At 35.3% G+C, this 12080-nt stretch overlaps 1 protein-coding gene across 1 annotated transcript; it reads left to right on the top strand.

The window, feature by feature from the left end:
- The first annotated feature begins 382 nt into the window (after window positions 1-382).
- On the top strand, window positions 383-8833 carry LOC127688328 (probable C-C chemokine receptor type 3). The gene is made up of 3 exons (XM_052186852.1): window positions 383-493; window positions 611-664; window positions 5985-8833. The coding sequence occupies exon 3, from the start codon at window positions 5996-5998 to the stop codon at window positions 7073-7075; it is 1080 nt and encodes a 359-aa protein (XP_052042812.1). The 5' UTR covers window positions 383-493; window positions 611-664; window positions 5985-5995; the 3' UTR covers window positions 7076-8833.
- Window positions 8834-12080: the final 3247 nt, after the last annotated feature.

Here is a 12080-nt window from a genome sequence, read left to right as displayed (position 1 = left end):
TAACCTGCTCTTTACATTGGTTGAGATCTGCACTTTACACAGAAACTTCCAAGGTTTATCTTAATTGACTTCATGACAGCTTTAGGAAATAAATATCTGTTATAATTATAGAGGAGAAAACTAGGCGTCCAACAAGGCTGGCTCAGTGATAACCCTGAGATCATGCAGCTATTGAACCACAGTGGAAATGCAAACCCATGTTTTCCTGAATTGTCAAAACCTATACTGATGTGCTTGTCCTCATAATCTTCAGTTGCTCCCAGGAAATTTGCTGTCTCATCCTTTCCCTAAGAGGAAATTCCCACATTGTTCTTCCACAGTCTGCCCATGAGTCAGTGATTATGGGAAGTTGTTACCCATACCTCACATAAAAAAAAATGAGCAGTGCCAAATGGGTGAGGAGCCTGCAAGATAGTTGCTGAGCGTCAGCAGCGTCCATCCATATAGATAACTTAACAGAAGAGCAAATAACAAAACGGAAGAGCTGTAACAAGTTGGTATCTCTCTGAAAACTTGCAAAACCTGAGAAGCTAGCCTGTTTAAAACAGGAAGCTATGTTGTTTACTAACTGACTGGTGTATGTGATCAAATGTTATCTCTGTTTCATTAGCAGTGAAACCTAAGTTACTACTGGACTCATAAAGGACTTAGCAAAAATCACCAGGTATCGTTTCTTCTTTTTATTCTCTTTTGGACAAGGACATATTGAAATTCAACAGATGTTTTTTAGAAGGTATTTCCAGGTAGGCTTTCAGAACTCTAGGAAAGGAAAAATGGATATATTAGTCTATGTAGGTGGAAGAAATGCCTTCCAGAAGCTCTCTTGATTCCAAGAGGGAGGTGGTGTATAGTAATTTAAAGATAACATAAGGTAGACTTAGAAAAGATTTTGCAATGTATTTCCATTTTCTTCTTACTTTCATCATTCCTTTTGCTTACCCATCTATACTATGATACAACATGAACTTTATAACCACTCAAGCTACATTATCTGTTATTAGCCTATACTTACAATTCATAAACCATGAAGAATAATATCATTGCAAAAGTGTTACATTAGTAGTTAGTGTTCATTGATACTGACTTGTAAGATCATCATAAAAATGTAATCTATTGTGTGTATATAGATTAGCATGAAAATATATTTATATATTTGTGTGTATAGTAAGTAATGATGTATTTAAATGCATAATTAAAGTTTTGTTGGAAATTATCTCTAAGTCAGACTATTGGATTGGTTGATGATTGCTATGGTGTTTCTGTCTGGAATTGGTTAGCTGGCTGCCTTTGGTATATCTATCTCTGTTAAGAGGATAGAGACAAAAAAAATTCCATTTAGTGTTTTGAAAAACCCTAGTTTGGCTGGGGTTAGAACTGGTTTTGGTGAGTGCTTTGAGAGAGGATAGTTGTCTTCAGTTACAAGTAGGGTGGGACTCTAGCCCAAACCTGTTTTCAACCTGTAGGTCACAACCCTTTTGGGGGTGGCATATCAGTTGTCTTGCATATTAGATATTTATATTATAATAACAGTAGGAAAATTACAGTCATGAAGTAGCAATAAAATAATTTTATGTTTGTGGGTCACCACAACATAAGGAGCAATATTAAAGAGTTGCTGCATTAGGAAGGCTGGCCTAGAGGGTCCTCTTACTCCTTTCAAAAGATGGGAATGATTACACTGAAGCTAGTCACTGAGTAATTTCTCCTGGAATAAGAAATGAGAGTACTCTATGACTCAACAAGAAAAAAAGTAAACATGCTCAGAATAAATTAAGAGCACAATCAAAGCATAGAAGAAAGAATATGGTGACTAATAATTATAATTTTAAAATCACTCAAATATCCCTCAACAGAAAGTAATAACAACTGTAAGACTACTCTATATCAACCAAACTAGCCCAGTAAATGTTTTTGCTTTAATTCCATGTTGATGGATGCTTTCTAAAGCTGTCACCCCCACCTACAGTGCTAGGAATTTATTGTTGTTCTACATTTCCAGGAAGCAAATTGATAAAATACCAAAATACACCAAGAGTTTTGGAATTGTTATTAGAGTTTGGAAAAGTGTCTTGGGATATGTAATTTAAGGAAGTAAGTTTTAGAGGACAGAGATGTTTGTTGCTGTATTATTTATAAAGGGTGTTTAATGTAAGTAACAGAAGGCAATTTCATGTGTATTGCTAATTATGTACATGGCACCTAGTATAGGCACATAGTGCACTTCTTGGTATGCTTACTAGAATAATTTGGGATTAGCAAGCTGAACATACTGGTCATGCTTGGTCATGCTGATTACATTACTTTGGTAGCACAAATATTTTTCCCTATGAAAATATATTCTTCATAACCATCTCCTTCATAATCATCTTGTTCAACTAAATAACATCAACATGTATTCAAAGTTATCCACTACATTTGAAACACCTGATATTAAAAGACAATGGCCAACTTTGATATTCAGGAAAGAAGGTTGGTAAAAGTCCTTGGCAGGTGCATGAAGCCAAGTCTCTCAAGATGAACTGACTACACTTTGAGATTTAGAACACTTGACTGAATAGGGTCCGTGTCACTCAAGCAATATTTAGCCATCCATTTAACTCAAATGACAATTGAAAATTACAAAACAAATCTACAAAGTTATGTAGATGAAAAGACTTGCCTCTTATAGCAGGGATGATTTAAATTTCTTAAGTAATCAAACACTTTGAGAAAATCAACATGAGACAACAAAAAGTAACATTTTTCTTCTTTTAAAGAACAAAGAAGAAAATTTAAGAAACTCAGCATAGAAATTCTAAATACATAGGAGTTTATTGAAATGGATAGATTGTAGATCTGTATAATTTTAGTGTGATATATATTTGCAAACTTTTTATAATAAAGTTTATTAAATAAGGAAACCATTTTAAAATTATTTTTTTGAGAACAGACACAATTTTAAAGAAAAGAAAAGAAAAAAAGACCAAAATCTACTTTTGCATTTGTATGACTTTGATATTAAGGCATAAAGTTTCATAAAATCAATCCAACTTTAGGAAACTTGAGTCTCTATCTCTGTCCCCTCTTGCTCTTGTCTCACTTTCTCATCCCCTCCTCAACTTCATTTAGGTTCTTATAATTTTTGTGCTCTTTAGTCCTCATTTTGAAATGTTCTTCAAATAACCTCCAAGACAACAAGATGAATAGTTTTCCCCCCAAAAGTACATTCTCAAACTGTATTAGTTTCCTTACCCAAAATGTACCTTATTTTTCTGACACATGTGTATACCTGCTTCCATTATTATTTCTTGGGATTTTAGTTTAAAAAATAAAGTAGACTTATTAACTTTGGCTAAGAATGTAATTCAGTGGTAGAGTTTTTGCTTATCATATTCTAGACCCTAAATTTCATTCCCAACACTTAACAAAAATATGTTACCTTTACATTTCTTTCCAGAAGAATAAGGAAGCTTGCCATTGTATATACTACTTTCTATTCTAATTTTTAATATAACACAGGGCATGTTTGTAAATTGACTCAAACATCTATCTATATGGGAGCAAAAATTTATCTCTAACCATTCACACTTTTCAAATGATCACAGGACTCAATAATTTGATAGCTTTCCTTAATTTTCCATTCTTGAGGCTAAAAATATTAAAATCATCAAGTAAAAAATATTCTTTCACAGGGAAGATTTACATCTTGTTTTTAAGAAATGAGAAAAAAGGCAGAGTTACTCTTTACTTAAAGAAAGACTGTTCTGTTTAGATTGGATGTTTTACACTATGTAGTCATGCCTGGTATATTGACATTTTAGTCAGTGATGACAGCATTTACAACTGTGGTCTCACAAGAAGGTGAGGGGCATGAAATCTCTATGTTTTACTGATGCCACAACCTTTATGACACTATAGTACAGTGTACTGACAGTGTGTACAGAAACCTACTGTGTTGTCAGTTCTCTAGAAGGCTAGCACAGGGCTGAGGATGTAGCTCTGTGTCATGGTATTTGTCTAACACTGAATGTATTGCATTCAGTCTCCAGAACCATGTAAGTAAACAAACAAATTGCAAATTTACTTTTTAAAAGCATAGCACATACAAACATGAACTACATATGCTATTTGATGTAGTGGACTAGGTAAGAGTTTGTATAGTTTCTGTACTATGTTTTAATTGTTATTTTAGAGTAGGCATTTAAGAATATGCTTAGGTTGTGTACTGGCATTGTGAAATACATTTTATACCTTGTTTCATATGAAAGTCAGACTTTTAAAAGAACACAGTTAAAATTAAAATTTGCTTAGAGCTATGGAGGAAATAATCAGATCAACAGTCAGATGACAGATGATAAATTCATTGAAATTTTTAAAATCTTTGAGCTTCTTAAAAACATGTTTTATGGGCCTAGAGATATGGCTCAGCATTTAACAGTGCTTCCTGATCTTACATAAGACCAGGGTTTGGTTCCTAGCACCCCTGTGGGAAATCAAAACTACCTGTAACCTTAGTTCCAGGGGACTTGATGTCCTCTTTTGACCTCCTAGGTTTCTTGTACACATGTGGTATACATAAACTCATTAAGGTACACACACATATAAAATAATAACATGTAAATACACGTAAAAAGGAAAAATGTATCTTGTGTATTTTCATCTGCATGTGTATATATTTGCTAGGCTTATTTTACATTATGCTTATACTTCGTGTTGTTTGCATGGCAACTGTATGTGAGTGTCATGCACATAAACTAACATGGGTAAATAAGCTCAAATGCCTTTTAATTCAAATGACCTAAATAAATAAATTTAACAAATAAATTTGTATGTAAGATAAAGACAATCGCTTCTCGGTCTTTTGGTTAAGATCAAGTGAAGATAAAGTAAAGACAGCTTAAAATTATTAGTGTGTATTTTGCAAAGGCTGTAATAAGCCAGTCTGGGTTGAACTTACCTGTTAGATGTTTAACTTACAATGTGTATTATTTTCCATATATCAAGTTTATCAACTTTCAAACTTCTCCTTTGGCAAGGAAATATGTTAAATATTGACTATATTTGTATACTCCACAGAGTCTGCATGATTTATAGATTTCATATGTATCCTTATGTATTCTATTTGTATGTAGTGTAGACTTATATGTAATATAGACATTGTATATATGCAAAGTCTAAAATATTTGTTAAAAGTAAACAAACTAGATAAATTTAAAATGTGAAGTTTTTAAGTGTACTTTTTATGTAATTTAAAATATAAAATCGTTAAACATTTAAGTTGTTTTAAGTAAGTTAAAATACAAAATCATTTCTAAATATGAATTATAAAATTTACCAAAAGAACATATATTTCAGTCTATTAATAAATATGACTGATGGTAAATGAGGGACATATGGGACACAATTTAAAATTAGTTTCTTCCTGAATTTTATTACAATTTGGAATTACTAAAAGTTTAAAAGTTTCCCTAATATAAGCATTTTCACATTCAAAAATATGAAACCATGTAATTTAATTGAAAATCAATTTTAAAGGTTATGAATATATCCTTTTATTCAGAAATGATTTTGTTTATTTTAGAGATTTCTCAAAGCATTATTTCAAAACTTGAGTTTAGGGAAAGAAAAAAATTCAGAGAGAAATCAATAAATGAAGAAGAAAATAAAAGAATTAATGCACATAAGAATATATTCTGGATGAAAACATTACATATTATGGATCAGATAATTATCATTCTTTTCACTCTTTAGTTCAAAACTTTGAATTCCCTCCTTCGACTTACCACCACCCACAGCATTTCTGTTCCCTTTTCTATTATGAATCATGATGACTTTGAGAGCCACAGAGCTTTTATTTTTCTGGCCCCTACTCATAGCATTACAGATATATCTTGAAATTTGTACTAAACAAATTCTAACTTGAGTCTCTTAATGAATAATCAAGTGATATGTTTCACATGGTTAATTGTTTCTTTGTTTTTTTTTTAAATTTTTTTCTATCACAGAGACAAGTAGAATGGCATTCAACACAGATGAAATCAAGACTGTGGTTGAAAGCTTTGAGACCACGCCCTATGAATATGAGTGGGCACCACCCTGTGAAAAAGTCAGCATCAAAGAGCTGGGGTCATGGCTCCTGCCTCCACTGTACTCCCTGGTGTTCATCATTGGCCTCCTGGGCAACATGATGGTTGTGCTGATCCTCATAAAGTACAGGAAGCTACAAATTATGACTAATATCTACCTGCTCAACTTGGCAATTTCTGATCTGCTCTTTCTCTTCACTGTCCCATTCTGGATTCACTATGTTCTGTGGAATGAGTGGGGTTTTGGCCACTACATGTGCAAAATGCTCTCTGGGTTTTATTACCTGGCTTTGTACAGCGAGATCTTTTTCATCATCCTGCTGACAATTGACAGGTACCTGGCTATCGTCCATGCTGTGTTTGCCCTTCGAGCCCGAACTGTAACTTTTGCTATTATCACCAGCAGCATCACCTGGGGCCTGGCAGGACTGGCAGCATTGCCTGAATTTATCTTCCATGAGTCCCAAGACAACTTTGGAGAGCTTTCCTGCAGTCCTCGTTACCCAGAGGGCAGAGAAGACAGCTGGAAGCGTTTCCATGCTCTAAGAATGAACATCTTTGGTTTAGCTCTTCCTCTCGTCATTATGGTCATCTGCTACTCAGGGATCATTAAAACTCTGCTGAGATGCCCCAATAAAAAGAAACACAAGGCCATCCGGCTTATTTTTGTTGTTATGATAGTCTTTTTTATTTTTTGGACCCCGTACAACCTGGTTCTCCTTTTTTCTGCTTTTCACAGCACATTTTTGGAGACCAGTTGTCAGCAGAGTAAACACCTGGACCTGGCCATGCAGGTGACTGAGGTAATTACCCACACCCACTGCTGTATCAATCCAGTAATCTATGCCTTTGTTGGTGAGAGGTTCCGGAAACACCTTCGGCTCTTTTTCCACAGAAATGTGGCAATCTACCTGGGAAAATATATTCCATTTCTTCCTGGTGATAAATTGGAAAGAACAAGTTCTGTCTCCCCATCAACTGGGGAACAAGAAATCTCTGTGGTGTTTTAGTTGGACAGAGAACACCGTCTCTCATTCTATGGACTGGAAAATGCAGTAAACACATTAAGTCCATCACAATGACCTCTACCTCAGTCATTTGTACTTTCCATCAAATGCTGATGTTCTCAAAGACCTGAAAACACACATAATAACTGCAGAATATCTTCATGTACCCCAAAGGTCATTACTAGAGGTCATGTGCTGGCCAGTTGACAATTCATCAAACATGGAAAGGACAGTTTCTCTTGATTCTCTAAAGAGTTACATATGTTCAGATTCACTTACATGTCAAATAACCCATTCAGAACAAGTAAGAAGTTTAAAAAATATTTAAACTTCCACTTTAGCCATTTTTGACATCAGTTGAAAAATAGGCTAGGGCCATCTGTATTGAGAAGTCCGGGTGTGGTGCTGTCATTAATTTTTCCTAGACTTGACTTCATAAGTACCTGGAGGGTATATTGACACATACACAAATGACATATTCCCCTATTATAGGAGAAGAGTATAAATTTGGAGATAGACATCAAGATTAATAGATAAAATAAGATTGGAAACCCCTTTTTACTTGCTTTCATATAACAAATAGAGGATGTCCAAAAAAGTCTATGACATCACACAGAAAGAAGCTGGCACTATGTGACTAACAATAAATAAGAATTCATATGATAACAGTGCGTTTGGGTGTCTGTCTTTTCCCAGATCATTAACCTACTCCTATCCTCAGGAATATCTTTTTATCTATCTTGATAAACTGCCTATACATCTATCATTATCTATATGTTCATTATTCTGGCACACAAGACCCTAGAAACCTCAGGAGGTGCTCTCTGTATTCAAATGTGCACTTATAACACCACCACAGAGCTTATGATTCATGTTTGAAGTGAGGCCTGAGCATCAAAACAGGTTCCTAGGTGTTAGCCATAATACTTGTCCCAAGATGACACTTTCAGAATCATTTTGTAACTGATGTTTTCAGAGCCTCAACAATTGAAACTGAGGATTTTACAAGTGTTGTGGGAGGACTATATGGATCCTTTAGATGTTTATGATAAGATTATAGGCCATTATGGTCAGTTGATAAGATACATCAATAGTCTATCTGAAACATTACTATTAAAAAACTTACAATTCTATCAGTCTGTCAGTTTTATACAGTTGAGATTTTCTTGAATATATGTATTTAGTACGCTGAACTAGAAGCTGTGAGAGACACAAAGATGAATGAGGAAAAAAGTGGAGTGGCTATGGTTCAGGACTTTTTCTCTCATTCCTTTTCTCCTGATTCTTCTTGGGAATGTAACTTCTTGGGAATGTAACTTAAAAGCTTTTACTTAACTTGTGTTTGTAATATGGCCCTTTTCTTTTGGGTATAACATGGTCATTTCATGGTTATTTTGAAGTATTACCTTGGTCTAGCAACCGTGACAACTACTTAAGCAGAACAATAAAGAGGTAAGTTAGTTAATAGTGATGCTATTGGAACTACTGATACTCCATAGCAGAAGGAAATATAGGATCATAGTATCCTCATCTTGTATTCCAACCATTACTCTCTCTTGCTCCAACTTGTACATAATCTTGGGAGATGATAAAGTTATATAAGATTGGAAGAGTTATTTGAAAGTGTGACTCCATGATTGCATTTTAATTAGGTCATTATCCATGATGGGAAGAAATTTTGTGATGTGACAGCTGTTTGAGTAGCCCTTCAATAATGCTATGTAAGTAGGCTCAATAAACTCATTGGTTTGCTAAGTTGAATTTTGGTGGAATCATTGCTTTGGTTTATAATTTTGTCTTCATCTGAGGCGAATACCTATTTGTTCAAGATAAGTTAGTGCAACAATTTGTCATTTTTCTAGAGAAGATGTAGACAATGTGTCATAAACCTACCAGCTGCTCGCCTAACACCTGCCTGTTAAGTTTCAGGAATGGGTTGTAAAAACACTGCTTTGGGTTAAGTGAGGAATCCAATGTGTAAGAAAAAAATGAACCTTTTCCTCATAAGATCTCAGTCAAGTAGGATAAAGGGGAAATGAACAAAGTAATAGATTTAAAGATTAATAGATTAGTAGATTTAAAGTAATTTAGATCTAGAGAAGAACAGTCTCCAGTTGAAGTTAAAGGGACAGTGAGGCATCAATGTAAAGTTTATACTCTGTGAATTCTGCTGATTCAAATCATAGCATCCAAACTCCAGCTCTCTGAGATCAATAAAGCAATCAGTAGGACTTAAATAGGTGGTAGAGACACAGAACCTGGCAAAGAATTGGGGCAAAGGGGAAAAAAATCCCATGATTTAATATGTATATATAAGTGCAGACATGAGTGTCATGTCTAACACAGCTCCAGGAACTGACCTAACTGGGTCAGTAAGGACTGAAGACAGGACACAGAACGATTCACTACAGCTGCAGTAGAAGATGGTATCACTAGAGGGCACTGACCAATGACCATGCCTTGGCCACAGCCAACCCCATGCATAGTGTGATTATGTACCAGGAAAGGTGAACTTTTGATGCTATTACAATACAAAACAGTAGGAGGTGCTATTTGTATCCCCAGGAACTGTGTGATGTAGTGACAGTAGGAAAGCATGACAGCATGCAGGAAATTCTTGTTTATTATCTGGGTCAATATCTACTTTCCTCTGAAGCAGGGCTTTGGTAAGGCTGGTTATAGCTCTAGACCTATGAAAGAGAAAGACAAGACCATGAAGCCCATTCTCATTCTATTTCCTGCTGCTTGAAGATGGACGGAGCCTAGACTTGCCAGTGCATGCATGAGACTTTGTAATATGCTGGGGTTGTAGCCTCTAATGAACATGTCCTAATTCATATTCTGAAATCTAACACTGTGACCAACAGCTTCTTGGACCAGAGGAACTGCAAGTGGATAAAGAAGCAAGGAAGATTTGTTTAATACTCAATTTTATAGGTCATATTTCTTGTGTACAGAGCCCCTTCTAACATTCCCCCTTTTGAGCCACTTACTCTAGTACTTCAAAGTAATATGTTTTTCTATCTCCCTGCTATCTTCTTGTAAAATCTTTTCAAATTACCAAATTTGAGTATGTCAATTGTTTCCTGCTGAGAATCTGGGTGGCACAAGGAGACAACATTAAGAATAGGAAGAAAATTGGTCATTAAAGAAAAAATACATAAATGTGAAGTTAAGTATTCAGGGAAGACTTCCTAGAGTGACACATCTTAAAGGCCGGATGCTAAACCTTGTGGAAAAGAGGAGTATGGATCAAACAGAGGCAAGTTAGGAGTAGACAAGGGCATTCAGAAAGAAAAAGCATAAAACAGAGCAGATGAGCTAGTTGTGGGAGAGGTATAGAAGCAAGGGCAATCTCTGACAGTCTATTTATTAACTTGTGGCCATGGGGTGTGGCCCTGGCTCATCACAAATGCTGTGGCATCACTAAGCCTCCCAGATATCCAGGACCAATTTGATTCAATGGCGATGATCCCATCTTGCTCTAAAGTAGGCTAATTAAAAGAGTTATTGTGGAGATCATACAAGTCTGGTCCAAATGCTGGTCATATAAGGTGGGTATGAAAGACCAGGAGTTCCTTGAAGTAATCAGGAATAATATGTTTTTTTCTACTTATATTTTATTCTTTTATAGTAGATAACATGATAAAAAGTTATCTCAAAGAGAAGGAATTGATTGGATGGCAAAAATAATACACAAATGTTTTATGACATGATATGGAACATAAATGGATTGCCATTTATGTCAATCAGGGTCAAGAAACTTCAGGAAATGGAAGCCAGCATTTGGATTCTGACGGCAGAAGGACTCATGAAGGATGGAGTCAGCTCTATGAGGCCCTGAAAGCAAATAGGCAGCTCTGCAGCAGTCTGGTTAAATTCCATGTCTATCTATCTAGAGGGCTCTGAAAGAGATTGAACACATAGAAATGGAAGGAGCTGCATCTTTGAACAGTTTATCAGATAAAGAAAATATGTTTTATATGCACAGTGAAGTTTACTTTGGTTAAAAAGCAGAATGGCATTTTATTATTTGCAGGAAAATGGATGTTTAAGGTAAGCAAAAATCCCATGTTTTCTCTCATGTGCAGAATCTAGATTCAAATATAATATATTATATAAATACATACACACATAGGGCTTGAAAGTAGTCTGGAAGCTATGACAGGGAAGGAAGAGGTCTAAAGGAAGGATAAAGGGGGGAACAAGAGTAGGTAATAGAATAAAGACAAAATATTGCTTGTTTTCTCTTACACAAAATATTGATTTAACACACATACTCTGTGTCTCTGTCTGTCTCTCTCTCTCTCTCTCTCTCTCTCTGTGTGTGTGTGTGTGTGTGTGTGTGTGTGTGTGTGTGTTTGTGCGTGCACGCGCGCCCACGTTTTTTTTATATGTATCAAAGCAAGATCACTGGGTGGATGGAGGACAAAGGAGGGCAGAGACCAGCAAAAGGAAGATGTAATGTTATATATGTATGATAGTCTGACAATGAAACCTACTATTTTGTATTTTAAAAATTAACATTTAAAAGATGCAACTACAAATTTGAGAACTGGCTGGATGCCAGGTGTAATTTATAGGAATTCCAAAGGATGTAGGAGATCATTTGATCAGTCTCAGGGCTGTTCTTGAGAAGCAAGTAATAGAGTCTTGATGGAACTTTATATAATTGTAAACTGATTCTGACTTTGAGCTCACCTTAATTTTCACCAGTCTTCAAGTGTACTATCCTCCCACTGGGCTACATTCCTATACTGGTTTCAGTATAGAGATGATTGTTAGGAGAGAAAGGATTAGGAGGGGGCTATTTGAAACACAATGTAGAAAACAATCCACTACCTTTGGCTGTGAGGAAAATATTAGTGTCTTATTACAGACAAGAAAAACATAGATACATTGATTCCCAGCATACTTTCAATTAATCGTCAAATGTGGCTGTTAAGACAAACAAGTCAAAATAAAATGAAAACTGATCTGACAATTCTTATTCATAGAGAACAGTGGA

The sequence above is a fragment of the Apodemus sylvaticus genome, chromosome 7 (genome assembly GCF_947179515.1).
Source record: "Apodemus sylvaticus chromosome 7, mApoSyl1.1, whole genome shotgun sequence".
Taxonomy (NCBI): Eukaryota; Metazoa; Chordata; class Mammalia; order Rodentia; family Muridae; genus Apodemus; species Apodemus sylvaticus.
The sequence above is the reverse complement of the archived record's forward strand: the minus strand, read 5'-3'. Positions and strand labels throughout refer to the sequence as shown.

Coding starts and splice junctions, on each gene's coding strand:
- LOC127688328 (XM_052186852.1), top strand. CDS start 5,996: ATGGCATTCAACACAGATGAAATCAAGACTGTGGTTGAAAGCTTTGAG.